Source organism: Perca flavescens, chromosome 18 (genome assembly GCF_004354835.1).
Source record: "Perca flavescens isolate YP-PL-M2 chromosome 18, PFLA_1.0, whole genome shotgun sequence".
Lineage (NCBI taxonomy): Eukaryota > Metazoa > Chordata > Actinopteri > Perciformes > Percidae > Perca > Perca flavescens.
In genome coordinates this window covers 22,189,037-22,214,055 of record NC_041348.1, presented here as the reverse complement: position 1 = coordinate 22,214,055, position 25,019 = coordinate 22,189,037, and the positions used below count along the sequence as shown (strand labels likewise).

Below are 25,019 nucleotides of genomic sequence, written 5' to 3'. Positions count from 1 at the left end.
ATATACTGAGAAGGCTATATACTATATAGCCTATCTATGAGCAGACACCAGCGTGTCTGAGCCTCCCAGGACGGGGGAGCTCCCTCCATCCGCCCGCTCCCTCATCCTCTGCTCCTTCCTCCCCCTCTCACAGCAGCAAACACATGTCTTCTATGCTTAACCTATAAAATGACGTGTTTTCTCATGCGGGACGGGAGAAGACACAAAATCAGTGGGAGCAGGAGCAGGCGGGAGTGTAACACACACGTTGCGGGTGCGGGCGGTAATGGTCAGAAATTCGCCGGGGGCGGGATGAAGAAAACTGTCCCACGCAGGGCTCTAGTGTGCAAGAGCAGTCTTTGGTTGCACTCAATATCAAGAATGTCAGATATGAAAATAGAATGCACCGGCCTGAATCAAAATTGGATTGCCTAGATATGAGCTTCTACTTGTCTTTAAATGTTTGACCCCAGAACAGCAGGATGACACTGATGTCTGTCTGGCCTTACAGTAGCTGACTGTAGCCATGTAGAATCATTGACCTTTAGCTTGCTATTTTGTATCTACCACCAGGAATAGCACCTTCTGGGGTGGGACGCCGTCACTGCATTGCAGCTTCACTTTCGACGTGACCAAGCACTAGAGTGGCGGCTTAGGGATCAGGTTTGACTCTAAACTAGTCGGAGGTCTGTTGTGATAATTAAATCCCTGATGTGATGCTGTGCACAGCGATGTTTTGGGAGAAGTTACGCTGCAGATTTACCTGGAGAAAGGTGCATGGGCGGAGCTCGGGAGATGGGAAGGAGCAAGCGTCATAAATTATTGCGCACCTTTTTCCCCTCCCCTCTCATATTCTTCCTCCATCCTCCCTCCCTCTTCCCCCAGCTCTTCCCCTGTCTTCAGCTCTTGCACAGGATCACATTAATATTCCTTTGAAGCCTGTTTCAACTGCAGCCAGATCTCCCTCTCTTCCACTCTAACTCCTGTCCTTTTTTTGTTTCCTCCCTTTTCTCCCTCTTACTTTCTGAGTCTTTTCTTCTGCTATTGTTTTGTAGAAAGGATCGCTTTCCCACCATTTCTACTAACCGATGCAGCAGGGAGGGGCAGATCTATTACCTTTACTCAGGAGTTCCCCTTGTTGCATACAGAACATAGACAGACACACACACACACACACACACACACACACACACACACACACAGTATATAGAGGGGTGGTGGGTACCGATGCCTTTGACAGAGCGTGTTGATTGGTTCAGAATGGTTGCTGCCTCTTGTAGGAGAGTGGAACGGCTATTTTTAGATCAAGGGGTAGCTGGGAGAGGTTCAGGCTTGACAGAGAACATACTTAGCATAATGATCCATTGACTCTGTGTGTGTGTGTGTGTGTGTGTGTGTGTAATACTGCAGTCTTGAAGGAAGTTCCCTCTTCACACACATATACACACATGCACTAATGCAGCAGTGCCCCTTCTAAAGCCAGGGTGGTGTGTATTCCATGTGCTTGCTCCCCTTTTTCTCTCCTCCCTCCCTTTTTGCTACATCCCCCGCAGTTTTTCTGTCTCTCTTGTTTCCCCCTCTCTTTCTCTCTTTCTGAGCTCGCTCGGTGTGCAAATGTCAGCACTCTCCCATTTATTTGCCAGAGCCCAGAGCAACGTCCTGCACCCTCTGTTTACCTCTGTCTTCACAGCGCTGCCCCATCGCCACTGCTTTTCTCTTCATCACCCTTCCATCCTCTTCCCCTCTTTAAAAAATCCTTCCATCCTACATCCTTTCCATTTTCCTCACCACCATCCCTCACTCTCATCCCTCCATCCTCCAGCTCTGTTGCATTCCTTTCCTTCACATCCCCCCTTTGCCATCCCACTTCCATTTTTTACACCATTCTTGCTTCACCCATCCACTCACTCTGTCCCTCCGCCCCTCCTCTCGTTCATGGATCATGGCACTTCATTGGAGTAACATGACATTTCCAGTCTTGTCTAAAACTAGCACATCAAGTTTTTTGGATTAAATCCACTGCACCACAACCACCACCACCAACAATGTAAACCCTCCGGTGCTTCGTTTTGCATCTATTTTAAGACACAAGCATGTCCGTTCACGTTTGGCCCCGTCAGATCACAAAACACCTTGTCCCTCTCTTCATCCTTCTCGTCTGTCGCTTTCTGTCTCCTCTCATTTTATTTTTTTCCCATTTTCCTCTCCCCATGTCTTTGTCTTTCTCCCTGTCTAGCTCTATCCGTCACTCTATCCGTCTGTGATCAACATTGATGACTCATGTGGCTCGCACCTGCTCTGCAGTTGAGGGGCTGCCGTGATTTTATAAGGAGAGGTTGGAGACGATGAAGGTGTGGCTTCATATAGGCTCAGTGTGATCAAAAAGTGTGCAGGGTGAAGGTGATGTCAGTGTTCGTGTGTTATTACATTAGAAACTGACAAGTGGGGCTGAAACAAATAAGAGCATCCTATCCTCCCTAGTTTAGATGAGTTCTGTATGTCCATGATACAGTTTTTTTTTTTTTTTCACAGATGTGAAATGTGGATCAAAATGTAAGAATGAATAGAGAAATGTTTTCTAAACAGCATATAACTATTCAAGGTGTGCTTGGATTGGATCACCTTGGATGTTTTCATCTAGTTTTTATCATCTGATCAAAGATCATTTTGGTGTGTTTCGTCATTTTTATCATCTGATAATCAGTTTGGTTTCCCACACTGAGTACACAAGGGGCCAACCATGACACAGTTTAGAAAATTTGAAAATAGTAATTCATGATACCTTTTCGCTTGTAATTGCTCACATTTATGAGAAAAAAAATCATTTACTGTTTGGAAAATGCCTGTGATGTAACGATAGCAATTTGTGCTAAAGCCCTTCGTGAATTTCATTTTAGATTGCTTATCAATTTGTGTGCTAATTTCATTTTCTTTTGTCTCTCTCTCTGTCTATCTAGTGAGTGACAGCTGTTTTCGGAACCTTGCAGAGGACCGCAGTGGTGTCAACCTCAAAGATCTCATCCATGATCCCTCCCTGTGAGTATTGGCCTTTTTTTAATGACAATTCTATTTACAGAAATGACAAAAGAAAACACCAGGCGTTACTTTTATGTACACAATCGTTTATTCCAGAGTTAAGTCGATCAATTAACCTTAAATCCACGACGCTGAGAAATATGCACAGGCTTTCAGTGTGTGTGCGCACTTGCGTGTGCAAGCCATCTTCTTTTTGTGCAGCTAAGAAACTAAAAATATCTCTTCAAGACAACATTGCGGGGCTCGGTGTCGCCCTATGGAGAGAAATTCCCAGCATGCATGGCAACAACAAAAGAGCTGCAGCACTCTGTTTAAGGATGACTCTCAGTAGCTGTAAGAAAGAAAGAAGCTAAAGGAGGTGAAATCAACATTTGTTTCCACTAACAGGGATGTGAACCGTGACAAAAGAGCATTAAGAATGCCCAGGAAAACAATAATCTCCATCACAATTGACCTTTAAGTGTATGTCCAAACAAACTAAAATCCTGAAGAAAATCTCATTGTGCTAAATGCATTAAAACATTGTTTTTGCACCTTTGCGGGAGCTTTAAAAGATGTTTGGTTCTCGCTATGCTCATTTGGCTTATTTCTGGTCTAAACAACTCAGGTGGTGGTTATGGGGTTTTCTCATTGCTCCAGTCATAAGAAATGACAAGTGACCAAATAAATTCTTTAACTAAAACAAAGAAAACTGTCTACACGTGTAAAAGTAAAAAAAAGGACAAGCTATTCATAAAATCCACTGATTACCTTGTAAAAACAAGCATCCCCTATAAGAGACAAAATGTGGCCAAAAGTATGTGGACATTGCATCTTTATGTGATTGCTTAACATCTAAAACTATAGACATTAATAGGCTGCTATAATGGACTCCACTCCTCTAGAAAGGCTCTCATCGAGATATTGGAACCTGGCTGCAGGGATTTGCTCCCATTCAGCCACAAGAGCATTCGTGAGGTTAGGTACTGATGTTGGGTGATAAGGAACTGGTTCACAGTTCCAGTTCATCCTAAAGGTGGGATTCGTTACGGTTGAGGTCAGGCCTCTGTACAGGCTAGTTAGGTTCTTCCAAAACGGAAAACTACTTCTTAATGGACCTGGCTTTATACACAGGAGCATTGTCATGTAGAAACAAGAAAGTAAAACGATCCTCCCCAAACTGTTGCCACAAAGTTGAAAGCACACTATTGTCTAAAATTTGATTAATTTTATCTTAAGCATTATTACCTCAAATGGAACTATGGATCCGAGCCCAAACCACAAATGTACACCTGTGTCCACATACTTTTGGCCATATAATATCAATTTAATATTTCAACCATAGCAGCCCACTGCAGAAAAGAAAGGAGGCTATGTTTTATATCATGATGATTTTGTCACTAAGATTTATCAGAGGAGTGATAACTGTCTTTTATGTCAATGCACATCACACGTTGCCTTTCGAAATGCCGCTTCAGCCTGTGACTCGAACACTACAAACTGTGACCCCCAACATGCAGCCTCAGACACGCTTCTCTAGACATTTGAGTCATTCTCCCTACAGCCATAGATTTGCTGAAGCTCCCCTGCTCCTCTGTCACAATATCACCCCAGTCAATATCACTGTGTGTCACCAGTTCCCCCGCTGTGGGACCCTGGACTGATCCACGCTTGTCATGTCCTTTACGGTATGTTTATTTTGAGGCTGATGTGTAATGTATGTGTCAAGTCTGTGTGAGAAGGCTTGTGCAGTTATGTCATGTGCGTCACGCTAGACAGAGTGCCAGTGATTAGGGATCCATTGCATGCTTATTTGTACAGTATGCACACTGGGGAACATTTGGAGTTGTTCTGTATTATGTTTTTTTTTTCTTTTCTTTTTTGAGTATGTGTCCGTGCACACATGAACACGCTTCAATCCATGTCTGTGTGGCTTTTGTTTTACACAGTTATGTATTCTGTAAGGTCATGTTTGAAAAATCTACTCCTCAGGTTGTCCAGTAAAAGCTGTAAGAACCAAAAGAGACCAGCATTGATTTTAAGTAGTTTGTCAAGCTTGTGATAACATTATTATGGCACTTTTTTGCACACATGTAGTTGTGCTTGTGTATGCTTTATGTTTTTTTGTGTATTGCAGTTTGCTTTATTTGCACTGGTATTTGACACTACTTATGTGCAAAATTGCATGTATTATGACATAGTGCTAGACTACATTTTTACCAACAGAATAATGATTTTTAATGCAAGTATCTGCAAAGTGTCAGGATATCCGTACATTTCAAGAAACATCGGTTGACAACATATTACATTTTTTACCCACAATACTAGTTTATTGCAACTAAAGCATGATAAACAGATTTAAAGGCTCATTATGCAAAGTTTTGTACCTTCATATAACAGCTTTGAAGTCATTTCGATGGTAAACGAACTTGTAGCAGGGCGAATCATCCCGATAGCAAAGCAGGGGGACGCCGCTGGCCAAACCAGCAATACAGGTTCGCCAGAACCTTTTGGACATCGGTGACCAGCACCAGATATCTATTTCGGGTGTCTTTCATTATACGCACAACATCCCAGACAACATAGCGAGACCGCCGGGCTCTCCATGGATTGTTGTCGGGTCCAGGAAGTGGCGCAGACGGAGGAGGGAGAGGAAGAGCGGGGCCGCTGGTCTGGTGTTATGCTAAGGCTAGCATAGCACACAAGCCATCTCTACCGAGCCTGTATCTCTCCAATGCCAGATCCCTGGTGCATAAAACGGACAACTTGGAATTACAACTTGCTGGAAATCGCTATGTTCGTGACTGCTGTGTTTTGATTATCACTGAAACCTGGCTTCATCTGGGGATACCCGATGCTAGCAGCTAGCAGGCCACACTCTGCTCCGCTGGGACAGGACTGAGGACTCCAGTAAGAGCAGAGGAGGGGGCCTCTGTATGTACGTGCATGAGAACTGGTGTAATAACAATAGTTACGTTATTGTAACTCCAGATTCTTGAGGATAGGCGTAGCCCTCTAAGGCTATTGGGTTTATCCCTTTGCGCATCCGCAGTCGTGAAGATTTTCTTTCTTGCCCTTGCGTACAGTACGGGCTTCAACTACGTCCGCAGATACTGTATATGTACAGAGCGGACCCGTTGTTCATCTCCCAACATCAGCTTTTTCTTCAGCTAATGTAATAGGAGCAGGTGGCCCGAATCTTAGAGGGCTACGCCTATACTCATAGAATCTAGAGTTACAATAACGTAACTATCGTTCTATTTAAACAATAGGCTTAACCGCCCTCTAAGGCTACGCTATTGGGTTAGGGCGAAGCTGATGTAGTCAATGCCACCTGCGACAAAGACTTTTTTTTAATTTTTAATTTTTTTTTTCTCTCTCTCTCCTGCACTGGCAGAAGACCGCATCAGAAGCGTTATTCTGGTAAAAAACATGATAATGAGAGTTGTAAATGATTGACAATTATGGGACGTCCATGTTCCTCTCAGCCACCCAGTGTAGGGGGGGTGAGGGTCTCAGACGAGTGACCTACACATGCAGCGGTACATATCATGATTGTAGGCGTGCATGGTTAGTGAGAGATAGTGACAACATATATATGAGGCACCGCTCTCCTCCCAGCACCCACAGCAAAAAAAGGGGGAGGGGGGGAAGGAAGCAGGCAGGCAGAGCACACATACAACAGAGTATTATTCAACGTTGAGTGAGGATAGAACCGAGTGGGTCATAGAGGGCTCAGACATATCGCGCAGATAGAAACGGATGAAAGGGCATGGAGATGCCCAGGATGCCGCCGCGCAGATGTCGGCTACTTTAATGTCCATGAAGAGAGTCGCCGATGCCGACAGTGCCCTCGTAGAGTGTGTCTGGATGCCCGTGTTATAGGTCTGGGTGATAGCCTCGCACAGCCAGTGAGACAGACGCTGTTTTGAAAAGGCCGCTCCTTGGGAGTGTTCCCTATAGTGTACAAACAGCTGCTGTGTCTGCCTTATGTCCGCCGTGCGTAAAACGTGCGGTGATAACGCGCGCGCCGGGCATAACCAGTGGAAAACCTCCTCCGCGTCGTTGTCATGAGGCGGGGGAAAAAACCCTTGAGGGAAAAAACCGAAAATAATTATTTAGAATTTTTCAGTGTGAACAAGGGGTTTGGCTGCAAGGCGGCTGCGCTCCCGTCCCCTCTAATGGAGAGGCAGGACAGTGAACTGACAGCGCACATAAGTCGCTCACTCTCTTGGCTGACGTCAAGGCAAGGAGTAGCGCCGTTTTTAGTGACAGCAACCTGAGAGAGGCTTGTGCTAGGGGCTCGAAATGAGGCTTCCCCAGAGCTCGAAGCACCAGTGCTATGTCTCATTGGGGTGTGAGAGGGTGCACGGCGGGTTTCTGTCGTCTGACCCCATTCAAGAAAATACTTTACCAGGGGGTGCGCAAAAACCATCCTCTCTCCATAGCCTTCGTGGCCGGATGAGATGGTCACTGCGTAGGCTTTGACCCTAGATGGAGCCAAATCATTAACCACTAATGTTCCGCTTCCTACTCCGTGCACCAGCGTTGGGAAGCAACACGCTGTAGTGGAAGGGGCTCTAGCGTTCTGGATAGTGCGCACCACGGCAGGAGGCAAGCCTAATTTCTGCAAGCGTTCCCGCTCAGCAGCCAGCCCCGCAGTCGCTGGGTTACCACCGGAGGTGAAATATCGCGCCGTCCAGCTGTGACAGAGCGTCCTGGCGCCACGGCAGTTGCCAGGGGGGACCCGCCAGCAGCTGAACCAGAGTCGGGAACCAGGATGCGCTGGTGCGCTCCGGTGTCACTAAGATGACTGACAGATTCTTCTCCTGGATGCGTTCCAGGAGGCGAGGGATAAGAGGGACCGGAGTAAAGCATATAGGAGGGTTCTGGGCCAGGGTTGGTGGGAGAAGGCGTCTATGCCAAGGAGTGGATTGTCACGTGTGCTCAAGGAAAACCACAGTGCGCACTGTGTGTTCTCTCGTGAGGCGAACAGATCCACTTCCGCTTTCCCGAACCTGCGCCGCAGCTCCTGAACAATAGAGGGATTCAATTTCCACTCGTTGTGAGAGGGCCCTCCCTTCGACATTAGGTCTGCCGCCCGGTTCAAAACCCCGGGGATGTAAACAGCTTTGAGGGACCACAGATGACTGTGGGCCCACAGCAGGAGGCTCCTGGCCATTTCCAAATGTAATGTTGTCTGTCCATACGACAACATGTCTCCCTGCTACCACTGGGTGAAGTTTTTAAGACCTTCAGCGCCGTGGACAGCTCCAGGCAGTTTATGTGGGGGGGGGCATCCTCCTCCCACCACCTGCGACTCGCATATTCCTCCCCAGCCAGTAAGGGACGCGTCACGTGTGACGTCACTTTGCCCAGGGGAACCCAGGTTGAGAGGGTTCGGGGGTTTCCTCAATATGCCAGGTCTGACTGAAGAGAGAGAGGAGTGGTCCGCATTCGCCACTTGTGGCGTATAGGCTCGAGGCGCAGGTGGTGAGACCACTTCTGGATTATCCTCATGTGGAGGACACCCAGGGGGGCTACTACGCGACCCGCAGACATCATGCCCAGAAAAAACATCACAGACAACGCTGACAGTGCCGCATATGGCGTGGTGCGCGACAACAGAGAGATCAGCGCGTCTCGTCTTGGCGTTGACAGCCTGGCCCTCATGACAATCGAGTTTATGTCAACACCCATATAAACAATTTATTGTGCGGGGAGCAGTGAGCTTTTTTTGCCAGTTCGTGGCAAAGCCAGTGTTTGCAGGTGTCGCAAACTTTCATAGTTTACATGCCTTTTTTCCGTAACGGCTGAAGTGCCGTCTCCATGCACTTGGAAAAAGTGGGGGGGGGGGCAGTGAGTACCCGACCAGCAGCCGGTTGTACTAGAATGGGCCCCTTGGAAAAGAAGCGCAGGAATTTCCTGTGTCTGGGAATAATTGGATGTGAAAGTATAAGTCTTTCAGATCCACAGACGTGAACCATTCGTGGTGGCGCACACATTCCAACACTTGCTTGACCGTCAGCATGTGGAATTGGCGCCCCGTAATGCACCGGTTGAATTGGGGCAGGTCGAGAATAGGACGCCACCCGCCTTTCTTTTGTGTGTCACCCTCATCCATGCCGCGCTGTGCTCCGAAAGCGGGCGTGCGCATGTTTGTGTTTACAGACATGGCCAGCAAGGAGCGCAGAGCCCGTTACGCCGCTGAGCGAGACGTGTGATCGTGTCGCCCAGCCCATGGTAGGGCTCTGTTGAAAGGGCGGCGGTCAGTCACCGCCGACTGGGGCGGGAGCGGCCACCGGGTCGCTGTCGTCCTCATCCCGCTGGCATAGCCGGGGGGAGAAGAATTACTGAGCGGCAACGCTCATAGCGCGTGAGCGTTTGTTTCCGCTGTCTGCATAGTGAGAGAGCGGTGGAGCTCCACATGCTGCCGTGGGCTGGTGTGTGCTTGTCATAGATATATACACCTATGTGTGCTTGTGTGGGGAACGACTGTCATGTTGTCAGCGCATTGTTCTGTGGGAACGAGGGCTGTTGTGTCTCCGGCACTTAACCGTAGAGGGACAGACGTTACCCGCGTCCCGACATAGCTACGCCGTTGCGGCTTGGGGGTCGGATTAGACCAGGTGGGGGACACCTTCATGGTCCTCTGGCTCCGTGAAGCCTGCCGGTAATGTGCCGGCAGCCGCTGCGGAGGGGACCCGGGCGGAGGAGCGGGGCTCGAAGCCTTGGAAGACGCCGCCGCAGCATTTTATGGCAGTTGCCATGGCGACGGCGCTGCTCTGGAGGAACGGGCTTCCCAGAGCCAAGCCTTCAGAGCCGCTCCGCGTCTTCGACCGCTTGGTGAGGAGGGACGTGGCTGTCTGATGACGGGGCCCAAATAGTCCATCGGGAGCTATGTGGCCGTACAGACGCTCGCGCCTGACGTCAGTGGGTAGCTGCGACATGTGGGGCTAGGTGTTTCGCTGGGCCACAGTCTGCCACGCCCTGACTCTGGACAACGCCACCGTGGACGCCATGGTCAGGGTGAGGGTGGCGGTCATGGCCTTGCTAATCTCCGTGGCTAGCTCCGGAGGAAGAGCTCCTGGAGTGGTGGCCATAGCGGAGACGGCAGAGGTTAGCATACCTGATCCTGGGGGAAAAGGCACGGGTTTCCGGTGGCCGAAAAAAAGCAGCCTCTGGAAGCAGAATGGACGCCAGGCTCTGCTCCAGGGGGGTTACCGAAGTGAAGCCCACTTCTGTGTCGCCTTGAACCCGAGTGAGCAGGCGTGGCGAGAGACGGAGCCTTCAGTTTCCCGGGCTGGGAAAGAGAGCCTCCTCCACGAGCGGCCCGAATGCTCCGTGAAGCGCGGCCAGAGTGGAGCCCATGAGAAGGGCGGCTCCTGAGCGTAACATCCCCGCTCAAGAGGCCAAGAGCGGGGGCTGGAAGCTCAGCTCAGCCGGGAGCGCTATGCCTCTCTGGTCTGCCGCCTTTTGATGATCTCCGGCAGATCCAAGAAGAGAGCCTAGCGGTGGAGGCCACCGAAACGGTGCCCCCGGCCATTTCAGAGATGGGAAGAGCCGCAATGAGAGGGCATCAATCCCCATCAGTAAGGTCCAGTCCTCCCAGGGGGGAGGAGGGACAGCCAGTGACGGAGGCGTTATCCAAGGGAATCAAGCCATCGGGCTCGTGCTCGTCGATAAAGCCTTCCTCCAGCAGATCCAGGGTGTTGACGGATTGCCGTCTGTCTGCCCAGCTGCCATCCCCTTCCCCGCTAGACTGACAAACCAGAAAAGCTTCCGCCCGCCGGTTAAGCTCTTTAGATGGCAGGCGCAGAACTGGCAGGAGGTGTCGGGGGCGAGAGCCGGGCCCGCGTGAGCGGCACCGAAGCAGGTCTCGCAGCGGGGATGGAGGTCCGGCGGTAGAATGTAGCCGGTCCGGCAGTTGGAGCAGAGGCGAACACCGCTGGAAGTCGAGTTTGTCTTGATACTGCTAGCTTGAAGAAAAAGTGGGAGATGAACAACGGGTCCGCTCTGTACATATACAGTATCTGCGGACGTAGTTGAAGCCCGTACTCTACGCAAGGGCGGGAAAGAAAATCTTCACGACTGCGCATGCGCAAAGGGATAAACCCAATAGCGTAGCCTTAGAGGGCGAAGCCTATACGAAATAGAACGGGACAATTATAGATAAACACTGTTCCCCTGACCTCGGGTACATGTCTGTTAGATGGCGGCCTTTTTTTCTACCGAGAGAGCTAACAGTTGAGATCGTCACAGCTGTGTATATTCCACCCAACACCAATGTAAACACAGCACTCTCTCTCCTGCTGAACACCATAAACGAACAGCAGCGGGCCCACCCCGACGGTGTTCACATAATCACAGGAGACTTTAATAAGGAAGACTGTACTCCCGACATTTTATCAACATGTCAAGTAAACTTGCTTGCGTTCTATGTTGTATGTTGTGCTTGCTTGTTGTATGTCAGTTTTTACGAAGTTGTTGATTCATTGTTGATAATAAGACCAGTCCTACAGGGGGGAGGGGATCAGGCCGTGAGTGCAGAGACGCCTCTGCGTGAGTGGTATTTACGACAGTAACGTTAAATACAAGTACTCCACAGCGACTCTGGGGGTAGCTGTTTGACAAAAAAATGGAAACTGCATAGTATGCCTTTAATGTTTGTGTAGGCAACTCAAAGCACTTGATCTTGGTTAAGTATTGAAAAAGTCTGAAAACACGAGAAAGGATGAGTTTACGTTTTCAATATTTTTTTGTGATTAGCCCCTAACCCAACTTTAACCCAATGGTGTCAAAGACACCACTGCACTTCTACCTGTACACCGACTGTACCACTCACCCCGAATTTCTAGGAGCACCAGCCTATGAAAGCTAGCCTTCTCAGCTGTAACTGAGAGTGGGTCTGGGAAAGGTTCATTGACAGTTCATTTCCAAAGGGGCGTCACCAACGGACGCCACTCAAATGCCTCTGGGCTCATTGGATAGTCCTTCAACCAATCAAACCAACGATACGGGTGGCGCTTTTCACATCCAACAAAATAAATGTGATTTTGGTTTTTGGTGTGGTCCCTCCACACCCTACTTTCTACTTGCAGGTGTTGCATATTGCTAACTTGTTATCTTCTGCACACACGCTGAAGAATTTCCAAACAGCTGATATGTTGCAGGTTAATTCACGAGGCTCCCTACATGTGCAAGAATAAGCGGGACACGCGCTTCCACACCACCACACACGGCGGAGAAGTTGAGAGAAAGGAAAAAGAGACTGTGTCTCTGTCCGTGTGTGCATGCGTCCTTGAGAACTGTAACTCGTATAACTTATGTTGTCAGTTAATTATAGCATTGATAGCATTGACCGGTATAAAATCGGCATATGTCAGACTGACCTGCCGGTCCCTGGTCATGGGGAAGCACGGCTTCGGTAGCTGTCATGTTGAATGTAAACAAAAAGCTGCTCGCCGTCGCTGCGCTATCCTCGTCGCGTAAAGCCCGCCTCAACGGTTGTGATTGGTGTTAAGACCGCCTCAGCGGTTGTGATTGGTGCCTCAATTTTGAGGACATTGGAAATGGGTTTGAATGGGCTCTTCGCCAGACTGACCTGCAGAGCAAATCTCAAATTTGCCGGAAGTTCGTCAGGGTTTACCCAGGCTATATGAAAGCTCTGGTTGTGATGACTAATCTCAACCCTCATTTTGATTTACAAGTTTCAAATCGACACAAGAAACATAAGAGGTGGATTTATATCATTTAATATTTGGATACAAGTCATGGCAAGGTCTGCATGCTTTGGATTCCATGTTAATGTCACCACTATACTTAGTAATAGAAAAGTCTTGATTTATCCAATGGCTAAAATCAACTTATTGTCAGTTTTATACTTTTCTTTTCTCTCTCTCATGGGAAGTGAATTGACTTCCAGTGATGGCTGGTGGTTTTGCTCAGGATGGATGCAGGGTTAAGGGCTCTAGAAGGCACTCTGGATGACAGTGTTGTATACCAGTTAACTGAGAGGGTTGCTCTCGGATTAAATAGGATGCTGTTAAACATTTAAATTGGACATTCAGACAGGCAGTCAGCGTTAGCGTCCCTGTCTGCTCTGCTGTGTTGCGTTGATGGTAGCTGATGCAGATGGGCTTTGGCTGACCCCCTCTGGCCTGAAATCCTCCATGCCATGTTAATCCACGCTACACTACAAGTCAGCAACTCCATCAGGTTGACCAGCCGGAACGCTGTGCCCTCAATGTGCCACCGCTGCTGTGACAGAGATACATAGACAGAGACAGAAAGAGAGAGAGAGAGAGAGAGGAGAGAGAGAGCGGGGGAAGGAAGGAAGGAAGGAAGGGAGGGAGGGAGGGAGTATGGGGCCACAACAGGACATATAACATAAACTATAATCACAGGCACACAAACTCTCACACACATTGGCACGTGCAATCAATCACTCTGCCCAGTTTGGCCTTCAGGAGCATCCAGAGGTGTGTCAGGTAGAGAAAAAAATGATATGTTGCAAAACAAATGATACCCAGACTCAAGGACACACAGATGAGGCAGGGGTGGATTTGTGTCTATTAGTTTGTTGTATGCATCTTTACCTTTCCAGTGTGAGTGAGTTATTTTGTTTAAATTGATATATTGTGGCGTGTCATGTGTGTGTGTCTCTGGGTGTTTATGTTTACTTGGTGAAGGCTGAGCAAGCCTCCCCGGGTTGTTGAGCCAACTCTCCGACTCTGCCTTCCAGCGACTTGTGTTGTAACAACCTTTGTCAATTTTACAAATTGTCACAGCTAAGAATAGCTAGGAGTCAATCAGATGGGTGCCAGTGGGCTCAATTTTACAGTCAGGACACAGTCAGGGGAGGAACACACACACACACACTCATAAACCTATACTGCCAGAGATCCAGCACCAATACGCATCTTAATAACACATTTTTACTTGGATTGACTTTCTTATCACAGACATATTTTTTGATTACTATGTGACTCAGTTGTGTGACAGTAAAGTCTCAATTTCTATGGCTCTACCAGCAGACCTAAGCAAAGGTGTCGTTTACATTGCAAGTAATTGAACCACACATTTGAGCAGTGCTTGCTTTGCCACTGATGTTAACTTTGTTGTTTAAATATATAAAGTCCATTTGATATGTGGTGTAGCCGGGACGGTTTAGAAAAAGAAATGGGAGAGGGACTGTCAGCAATGGCAGATCTGAACCAGGATGACATTTATTCTGTAAATAAATAGAACGCTTGTGGGGTGGAGTGGTCTGCAGAATACTCAAGTGTGTATGTGTTTGTTTCTGAGGCGGTGTGTTTGTTTAGTGGCTGTGAGTGGAATCATGAGAGTGGAACCCCTCGCTGAGCACTCAGAGCTCTCATCACGGTAGGGGTTTGAAGAGGTGGGCTAGTCCGCTCCTCCTCCTCCATCCTTCCCTCCATCCTTTCCTCTATTAGCTAACATGTTGAGAGGTGACCCCTTGAGAGCTTTCCTACATATGGACAAACCAACAACCCAGCTGTAATGGGCTCGACTCCATGCTACTACTGGTAGTGTGTGTGTGTGTGTGTGTGTGTGTGTGTGTGTGTGTGTGTGTGTGTGTGTGTGTGTTTGTGTGTGTGTGTGTGTGTGTGTGTGTGTGTGTGTGTGTCAAAAGAAAGAGAGAGTGGGATTGAGTGCCCTGTACAAAGAGTTTGTATTATTAATGAAATCACCCTGGCAGATGGGTCTTATCTTGGAAATGTCCCACTACCACCGAGATTTGCAGCTGGCTCACATGCACCCACGTACACACATACTTTTTCTCTCTCTTGTTAAGTATGCCCCTGACAGTCTATCCCTCCTTTTTCTCACTCTTTTCACTCTGTGCCTCTCTCTCTCATCCCGTCTTTCTCTCGTTATCCTCCTCTCTGTGCTCGTCTTTTATTCATAGAAAGATTTGGCTGAGGCATCCAGGCTTTCAGGCCAAAACTATTGCCATGCCCCCCCACCACACACACACACACACACACGCACACACACACTTGTCTTCCCCCTTTTCATTCCTTCCTCCGCTTGAATCAGGATTTGTCCACACCTCGAGCAAAAAAGCCTTTATTCCAGGCTGACTACCTCTGGCCTGCAGTTTTAGGAAGAGCTTTATATGTCGTACCTCCCTGCAGTAGAAATAGACATAGATGGGTGTTAGAGATTAAAATGTTGCACGCCCTTTCCCCTCTAATAGGCTTCCCTCAATTCAGAGCACACCCACCCAAATACAGCCAAGCACTCTATCTGCAAAGAAGCCATTCATGCTGAAACACACATTTATGCACATACTCATATATGTAAAAATACCCATTCACATCTATACATGGATACATGCAAATATGCACGCATGTGCACACACTTGCACAAATATACACACGTGTGGATACAGTATGCATGTACGTTCAGATGACGACGTGCAACAAAGGTCCCCCTGGGTGCAATTGAACCAGGGACGTTGCACTAAGCCAACTTGGTTGTAGTTATTTCTGTAAATCAACTGCAACAGCTTGTGTCAGTTTCATACATTTTTCTGTCGCTATTTTTTATTTTTTTAACGGATGTAGCTATATATCTAGTTAGCTATGTAGTAAAATCGTAGTATAAATAGTAAAAAAATAGTAAAAAAATCACAATTCCATTCTTATTATTATTATACAAGCATTCACATACAGTATACTGTACATATTTTTGTGCATGCATGCAAACACAAACATTATATTCACACAATTATACATATTTTAGCTTCTACACAACACACAATTTATTAGGTACACCTACCAAAAAGTACAACAGTCAGCTCAGCGCGGGCTCACCCCCCCCCCCCTTCAAGTGTGTTTGTCTGTTCTGTTTTTGTTGTTTAAATGGAAAATAAATAAAAGAATTGATCTTAAAAAAAAAACAGTCAGGGAGGTGTTGATTTAGTCATAGTGGAGGCTGTAGTTTGTGCAGCTGTTGAACTGTATTGCGTTATACTGAGAGGTGTTTCTATTGTTTTGTCACAGTCTTGTGAAACACTTGCTGCTCTGCACCCACATACATGCGTGAACACATACAGTATAGTGTAGTGTACTGTAGTGTACATACATACTATATATAAACACATATACATATATAGAGCCATAAAGATACATGCATTCATATTTAAACATACATAAATAAGAATACCATGCATACAATACATACAGAAATATACACACGTTCATGCCCACTTGTAGTGTCTACCGCAAAACTCTGTATGTCTGCATACATAGATACATTTTTGTGTTTGTTGACATGGACATGCACACATGAATACACAAATCATACCTCAAAGATATTTCCTGAACATGCAACACACTCAAAAATGTCCAGGCAACAACATATTGCTGTCTTCGCACAGAAATGGCATCCCCGATAGTGAAACAAAAAAAAAAAAAAACAAACATCACCGGCACACACAAACTCTCACACACTCACGATGAACAACACAGCAACTAGAGGCTTCAGGCAGGAGGGGTTGCCTAGGAAACGGTGGGAAGGAACCCTAGTTATTTGTGTTGAGCATATTTTCATTTGGGCTGAAACAGAGAGGCATAAAAACCCCAGGAGAGGGAGAGAGGTGATTTGTCCTGACAGCTCCTTTACTCTCCCGAGGTGTAACACAGACACACACACACAAACACATAAATGGACGAATGCACATGCATGAACACAATCACACACACACACAGACCCATACAGAGATGCCAAAACCCCCCCTCCCTCCCAAGCACATCAAGAGAAGTAAATCACTCGTGCCATCACAGGAATGTCAGCAGGGGTGTGTGTGTGTGTGTGTGTGTGTGTAAGTTAGTGGATGCTCCGAATAGCCCTGCATGTGCAGTGTTTCATGAGAAAGTACTTTTTAAAATGATTCTTTCTGACTTTTCTGCCTCTTTTGTCAGAACCAGACAGCTTCCCTCATCTCCATGCATGCTCGCTGCAGTATTTTGGTGTTGTCTTGCTTAGCATGTCTCTCTTGCTGCTCCATTGCAGAGTTTGAAAACCGAGCAGAGTCGATGAATTTGGTGAATGGTGTTTCCACGGTGAAGCATTTCTTCTTTCTTTCTTTTTTAACTCAGTGTGTGAAGAGTGAGAGTTTCCATGTGGATAAAATCATCATAGAGGCAGAAAAAATAGTGGATGCTTAAATGTTGACGGAGTTCATGGGTATTTGTCTAAAGAGAGGGTATCATGTTGTCTAAGTGGCTGACGCGGAGGGGAAACTATCCCAAATATAGCACTTCTTTAAAAAAAAAAGAAAAAAAAAGGGTTACATAAGGGGGTGTCTGTGCAGAGCCTTCACCTTGAGCCTGGGGTTGCTCTTTTTGGGTTGTCATTCCTGGTCTGGCCACAGGAGGTCGCCATGGCTCGGTGTTCAGCAGCAGCAGCAGCAGCAGCAGCTCTGTCCTTGTCAGAGCTCCCTCTTCAGTGGGCCGTCCTGTGGAAAATCCTTTCAGCAAGGGATGTTCAAGGGCATTCTCTCTCTCTCTCTCTCTTCCTTACTTGCTGTTAAATCTCAATATCTCACTCCTGTTTCGTGTCTCTTGCTCAACTGTCTTTATTTCTCTCATACTTTTTCTGCATCTTCTTCGTCTCTGTCATCTGTTCTCTTTTCTGTCCATCAGTGTTTTCACAGGCCTGCATTGTCTTAAATGACAGATGTAGGGTTGTTTCCTGTGAGACCAGGAACTGAAGAAAAGACATTTTTTCAGTCAGACAAACGCCACATTTACAAGCTTTTGGGTGCTTGTCTGTGTCTTTTGTTGAGGGGTATTTTCTGAGGTGAGCCCACAATATCCCGGGTCTCTTACCTGCTAACCCACTTGGATACTCCACTTGTGGCAGCAGGACGGTGCATATAAACCAGAGAGAGATTTTCCTTTTACTGGTCATCCTGAGTTTAAGCTCTGCACTTCTGCTGGGTTGTTAAAAAAAACACTGACTGAAGGTCCACAGTTCCTTAGTTGACCTTGTTGACCTCCCTGTAGAAAGGTAGCCAAAAGGATTTTTTTGTATTACAGGGATCAATGAAGTATCTTGTCTGGAATGTAATACTTTAAAGTGTATCTGTAAATGAATGGCTTTTTTCCTTTCTCAGATTGGGGGGTATGATCACGGCCTACAAGATAGTGCCAGATGAGATAGATGAAATCAAGGTATGTAATCTATCTATCTGTGTATACTGTATCTTTCTGTCTGTCTTTCTTCCTTTTTAATCCATAATGATGATTTTTGTAATTATAATTAATCGTGTCTTTGTGTATGTGTGTGTGAGCAGGAGACTCTGGTGGATTGGTGCGATGAAAAGGAACTTAACCTTATCCTAACCACCGGAGGAACCGGCTTCGCACCGAGAGACGTTACACCAGAGGTGTTTTTTTTTTTTTTTTTTTGGAGTTATATAGACATACAGAGTAGCGCCGTACATTGTTTGTTGAATACATCATGACACACTCTAGTGTTGGAACTGGTTCAAAAGAGTGACAGCAAACAATGTCCTAAGTCACGTTTTATTTTTTGCGGTATTTCATAAGGATGCAAACTGTGATAATGAAGTTTGAGAGTAAAATAAAGCCAGAGACATGTTACATAAGAATCAACAAGGACAGCTTGGGGTGAAATATGCACGCTGTTTTGGTAAGAGGTCAAGCAGAGGGAAGTAATATTATACAACTGCAATAGAAGTATGATGGCTAATATGTGTCTTAGAGGGAAAGGCTGTTGAAAGGTAGATCTCTCTCGTGGCTGCCTGTGCTTTATTCAGAGAACCTCAGCCTGTTTTTGCTGATTACACACATGTGTTGCAGCACTGATTACCACACAGTGTAATAAGCCCCATGGTCACATGGGAAATAAAGAGGCAGAAGTTAGATCCTTATTGATTCACTTTTATGAAAAAGATATGGGTAGCACATGTAACAAGCCATTAAGAGATAATGGGTGGCAGGTGTGATGGAATAATAAATAAACTATGAGAGAGGTCAACACACACTCAGATTTCCTATTTCTTTATTATATTGACACGTTTCCAAATTGTTCACAAATTAACTTTTTACGCTACTTAGAATCAGATGAACTACATATTTCAACCTCAGATCATTAAGGTTGTGTACACTGTTCTATCTTAACCAAAATGATTGTGGGGAGTTTTAGGTAGTAAAACAATCACCCCATGTTTTGTACTATATTTGAATTCATATTTTTAAGTTACATGCCATATTTACTTACTTTTTATTTTTATTTATAACACACATTAATTAACATTTCTGTAAATGTGCCAGTGTTAGCCAGCCAGCTAATTTTCAACTGTAGTCCTTTGGCCAGATGTTTTAAGACCACTAGGTCAGTAACAGTGGAAACTCTAGAGTACATTAAGTACATTTTTTTTTTAGATTTATTTATTTGATTAGGACAATGCACATTAAGCAACATTTCTGTAAATGCGCCAGTGTTAGCCAGTTGGCTAATTTTCAACTGTAGTCCTAGTTGCATGCATGTCTTTATGGTGGGAAGAAACCGGAGCACCCGGAGGAAACCCATTTTAAAGTTACATGAAACAAATACATTGTCATTGCAGGCTTCTCAAACTGGAGTAATGTAGTTGTGGTCACATCTAGTTTCACATAACTTTGGATTAGGAATTTTTTGGATTTACACAGCCATACTATTCTGGTACATTGTACTGGTACTCAGCCAATCTCTCTCTCTCTCTCTCTCTCTCTCTCTCTCTCTCTCTCTCTCTCTCTCTCACACACACACACACACACACACACACACACATGCAAGCAAGCAATTTGGCAGGGGATGAGCTGTGGTTCTCAGCAGTATCATTGGTCCTCATCAATCATGGTAGACAGCAACCTTCCTAGAAGTGGAAAGACACATACACACCGTAGTCACTGATAATACCTGCTATCTGATTCAACCCTGTGTGCTGGAGACAACGATAGCTCTCTGTCTGTCCCTGTGAGTTTGGAGGCCGTACAAGACACATATAACTGTATTCTGTTTTAGCTGAAAGCAGGACAGAAGTAACAGATTACGTGTCATGTCTTTACTCTAATCAAAGAGCTCTTTGTATACTCTCTGGAATATAAATGCTACTTTACAGTTTTTTTCGATTGCTAAACGACAGTGGTCACAACTGAAGCCACTTGTGCAAAACTGTCTGCATTACCAACAGTCATCTGAGCTAAACAGTTCACATCACCTGCAAAACTCATTCACAGCAACACAACTCTTCACACACGTCTCAGAATAGACTCAGTGCAGCCAAACACTATGAATAATCCTCACTGAGATAACACACACTGTCACTCAGAACACACTGAGGGTAAAAACAGTAGCGTCAAACACCAATACACAAATTACAAACTTTCTAATCTTTACAGTTTGAGCAATTTGAGTGACTTCACACTACTCAATAGTTTCTTCAAAGAAAAGATATAGATTTTATAATTATACCAATTTTACGTAAGGTAAACAAGAAAGAATGAAAATCAACAATTTGCTTCAATATAGTATTTTGTCTCTAGTAATTTATGGAATTACTAGAAAAAAAACTAAAGGTGCATAACAGTAACAAAGAATAGTGTGACTAATCCTGCCTCACTCCAGCATCATGCGGCAAGTTTTCTTCATAACATTGGATGTCTGCATAATCTCCAAACACAAATGAATGTGGTGTTTCCATTGCTTTCACCTCCATTACTTTCTGAAAAAGAGTAAGTCGCAGTTTTACTACAGTAAAGGAAGTGGGGTTTTTATAGCTGTGTATATAACCTCAGACATCTTACCTGGACATATTGGTATCTTTGCTCTTTTACCTGTTTCTCTCAAACGGTATAGTGTATAATTGTTTCATTCTTATTTGTTGTTTGTATACAAAAAAAAGGCTTTCTGAGCTTTCTCTATATAAATACCATATATGTTCACTAACTAGTCTAAAACAAGACACCTGCTTAGGCTTTCAGATAAGATTGCAATCAGCAGTGTTTGATAGGCACCAGACTGAAATCTATTCTGTTTTGAATGTGTGGTTAAGAGTTTTGACAGCAGCGTGTTAGCATTTGAACAAAGTTTTGTAAATGCACAGTGTTGTGCACATTGTGGTTAAAGGGATAAGTGTGTAGAGTTTTGAAAACTGTGTTCAAGCAATGAAAAACGAACTAGAGTTTGGTCCACATGAACTGCTGCTGTGCAGACTGGAGTTAGTTTTGCACATGTAGCTCCAGTTGTACCCACTGTCATTTAGCAATCAAAATTTTTTTTAACTTCATGTGCCTTATTTGTCCATTACAGTAAGTACAACATGTTGCTCTATTTGACATTGCATCCATTAACAAACCATGTCGCAACTGTCTGAAAGTCTTTATCCATCCTGTGTCCTCCCTATCTACATTACCAATCAAGATTGATTTCATCTTTTTCTTAGTCACTCCGTGCAATTTAACAATTTAATTTTAAGTGCGTCTGCAACTTGGAATTTCCCATTAAGACCAGTTGTCAATCATACCATCATTTTGTATATTTGTCATTACATACCAACCAGCAGGGATACAGGGGATTCAGAAGTGGTGGTTTTGTCTTTTTTCACTCTCTTTGCAGGCATATAACCAGCTCAAATGTAGTGACTTACCTTTACTGTAATCAACATTTTAATGGTTTGCAGAAGCCTGAAGTTTGTTCTCCTGCTATATCGCTGTAGTAACGACTACAAGTAATAATGTCCATTCCCACCACACCTCTAAATTTCTCTCAAAATTGTAGGAGATCATGCTGGTTATCTTCATCTTAAGACTCCGCCATACGACCATATGTTTTTTTCTGTACATGTGCAGCTGATATTTTGGTGTTAAGTAGCAAAGTTTCATACAGATTCTACTCTGCCATGAGTAAAATTGCTCTTGTTTTGGTTAGACATGAAATCTGCACCCCATATAAACCAACAATATGGCGTTGGAGCTTAATCTCTTCTCGTTAGTTGCCATCTAACGGATGTATTCTCGGTTGATTGCTTTCCTCATGCAAGTACATTGAATTCTGGTGATTAGCCCATGGCAGAAGAAAGGATGTATGGGAAATGTCTGCTCCAATAGTTAACAGGACTAAACCTTCCTTAAAAATGTATACAATGGGTCATATCATACTGAAACACCTCAGTAATTACCTAAATCAAAGCAGTTCCTACTTCCCTTTACATGGGTGTAGCATGCTTGCAGAGAGAAAAAACAAAAAACATTCTCCTCTCATTCTGAATTTGATGGCGTGACCAGTGGAGGCTTTTTTTTCTGATCATATTTTTTCATATTTCATCTCATACACTCAAAGTCCTCACCCTTCTCTTACTCTCATCATACATATAATAAAGATCCTTTTTTTCTGCAATAACCCAAGTATATCACTCTGAAACATACAGTCTGTCTTTTACACTTCGTCCAAATGCATGCGTTGAATCAACCCATCTCCCTTTTCTTCCAATCAGTGACTTTGTATGATGAGGTATAAATCCAGCCCTCTCTCTCCGTCCTTTCCTCTTGTTTCTCTCTCACCCCTCCTCAGTCCCTCCCACACTCTTTCCCTTCTCCTCATCTCTCTCCCCTACCTCCATCTCTCTCCTCTCCTGAGTCCAAGCCCACGATGCTCATCAGTGGTTCCTCATCTCTTTGAAGTCTTTTCTCTCCCCTCTCCCTCCTAATGGTGCGTTTGAAGTGTCACTCAACTCAAGGGCACCCAACACACAGCTGGATGAGAGTGCGCTATCTTCTCCGCTATCTATCTGTCAAGAAAGTGCCGCTTCAACCGCAGTCGCACAAATGTATACGCTCGCACCCAAACAAATGCATTTGTTGCACGTGTCCCTGAAATTGGCAATACCATAATCCCTGGAAACCATATGTACCCTGCTGGGATTTATTCAACATTAAACGGTTTAATTCCACAGGCCGACCAAGAAAAAGACATACTATATTTCTGTATTGATTTCAAAGATTAAATCAATCGTGATTGCTAATGGGGGTACTGGATGGGGAGGAGACAGGTCAGATAAGGATTTTTCAGCCTTCAGAGATGGATTGGGCAAAAGGGATTATAAATCAATATTTAAAGGGCAGTCCAGGGGTCTCATTTATAAACGTGGCGTACACACAAAACGGGGCTGAAAATGTGCGTACGACACTTCCCACACAAAGGTTGTGATTTATACAAAAAAAAAAATACTTGATGGGAGAATGTGCGGTCCTCCACGCAAACTGTGACCCATGCATACACACATTTTGGAGACAATGGGAATTGGCGACGCAGATGGTGAGGTGGTGAACTGAAGTCAGACTGCAGAAAGTAAATCTGGGAATAACAATTACTCTTAATATTTTCAAGTATTGATGCCTCACGCACATTTTTTCACTCCATATCATGCACGTTATCATGAAGATTAAATCCAGCAGTGTTATTTGCGCTTGTACTGAGTACAGAGTACTTGTTCCATAAGCACCTTGTAAAATCCAACTCAAATCTTTAATAAAAATTCGTTCTTAATGTGTAATCGGCGCTGTCTCACCGTCACATTTTCCGCTAGGAGCGCAGGAGAAGGAGAAGGCCCGAGTGCATGGAATACAGGATAGCATCAAATACCTTAGCATTAGATAACGGGAGAACACAGTGTAAATAACTAAATATCTGTCTTTAATATGGTGCATATATCATCAAATGTCAAAGTCTGGAAATACAGCCTATCGCGCAATCGTTACACTTAATGTCGTTGTTATCAGTCCAAACTTTAATACTGTTTGTGACAAAACCTGCATGAAGAAAAGTGTGTTTGCCTATTACACTTTCGTCTTTAAATTCTATCTCGGGGTGGGGGATACCACTAGTTGATGCTGTGATTTTGGCAAGGTGTTAAAAATCACAAATTGCTGTAAACATATAAATACTGCGGTGACCCCCGTGCGTAATGCTGCATGATGGCACTGGTGGCCCGGCAGGAGGACTAAGCTAATGGAAGAATCAGGAGAGAAAGAGACTTCAGGGACCCTGACGATGACTGGCTAATATGCCGATTTAAATTCTCTAAAGCTGAGCTCTTGGATCTATGTACTGAATTGGGAAATGGCAGACAGCTAAGTGTTTTTATATATAAATATTATATATAATTTTCACCTTTATCACTAAGGCTTGTTTGGATATAATATATAGTTCTGTTAAATCTAGGTCTGGTATATTGAAGCTGTCCCCGAGTGCCGTAATGACTGCTGTTTTGGACGGTATTATTAATATAAATAGTCTATAGATCAGGATTCCCTACACTGCGAGAACAGGGCAAAATTATAATTCAATTTGCAGCAATTCCCGAGCGTCTGAGAAGTTTTTTGCTTTTTCCCCGCCCGCCAGTCGTCATGATTCGGCATAAAGAACAACTGCCAGGGTCATTAACATACTGATCAGCATTCATGAGGTGCTTTGTATTGACTATTTATGGTTAAAAATGGGCCTGTACATGGCGGGATAAGAGGCTGCTTCACATACGCACACTGGCCCTCATTTATCAACCTAACGTAGAAACCAGCGCAGATATGAGCGCAGAAATCATCTTACGACAGGCTTCACGTGTGATTTATGAAACGTTCGTATCACACCAATCAGGCGAGCGTAAGAATGGTCGTACATTGATAAATGCAGCGGCTGGAAACGATCGTAATTTAAATATCACGCCCCAATATATTCTGGGTGTTGAGGCCTCGCCCCTACAATTTACGACGTGGCGAGACGTAATCCGGTTGAGAAGCGGCATTTTTCAGAGGTGGCGATTGAAACCCTGATATCTCAGGTTCATTTGCACTAACGTGTGTACTATTTGGCAGCCTGAAAACTGGCTGTAGAAAGAATGCGGAATGGAAAGAGATCACTGATGCGGTCAACAGTGTTGCCGTAGTAAACTAGCTGAAGTTTAGCCGATTTAATTTATACATCCTTGA

The 25,019-nt window shown here is 45.0% G+C and overlaps 1 protein-coding gene across 1 annotated transcript in view; it reads left to right on the top strand.

The window, feature by feature from the left end:
* The window catches only part of gphnb (gephyrin b), a 96,952-nt gene that overhangs the window by 21,570 nt on the left and 50,363 nt on the right, over window positions 1-25,019 (top strand). The window contains exons 2-4 of the mRNA XM_028605802.1: window positions 2,937-3,015; window positions 18,143-18,200; window positions 18,323-18,415. Of these exons, the coding sequence (XP_028461603.1) occupies window positions 2,937-3,015; window positions 18,143-18,200; window positions 18,323-18,415 (230 nt within the window). The remainder of the gene's footprint in view (window positions 1-2,936; window positions 3,016-18,142; window positions 18,201-18,322; window positions 18,416-25,019) is intronic.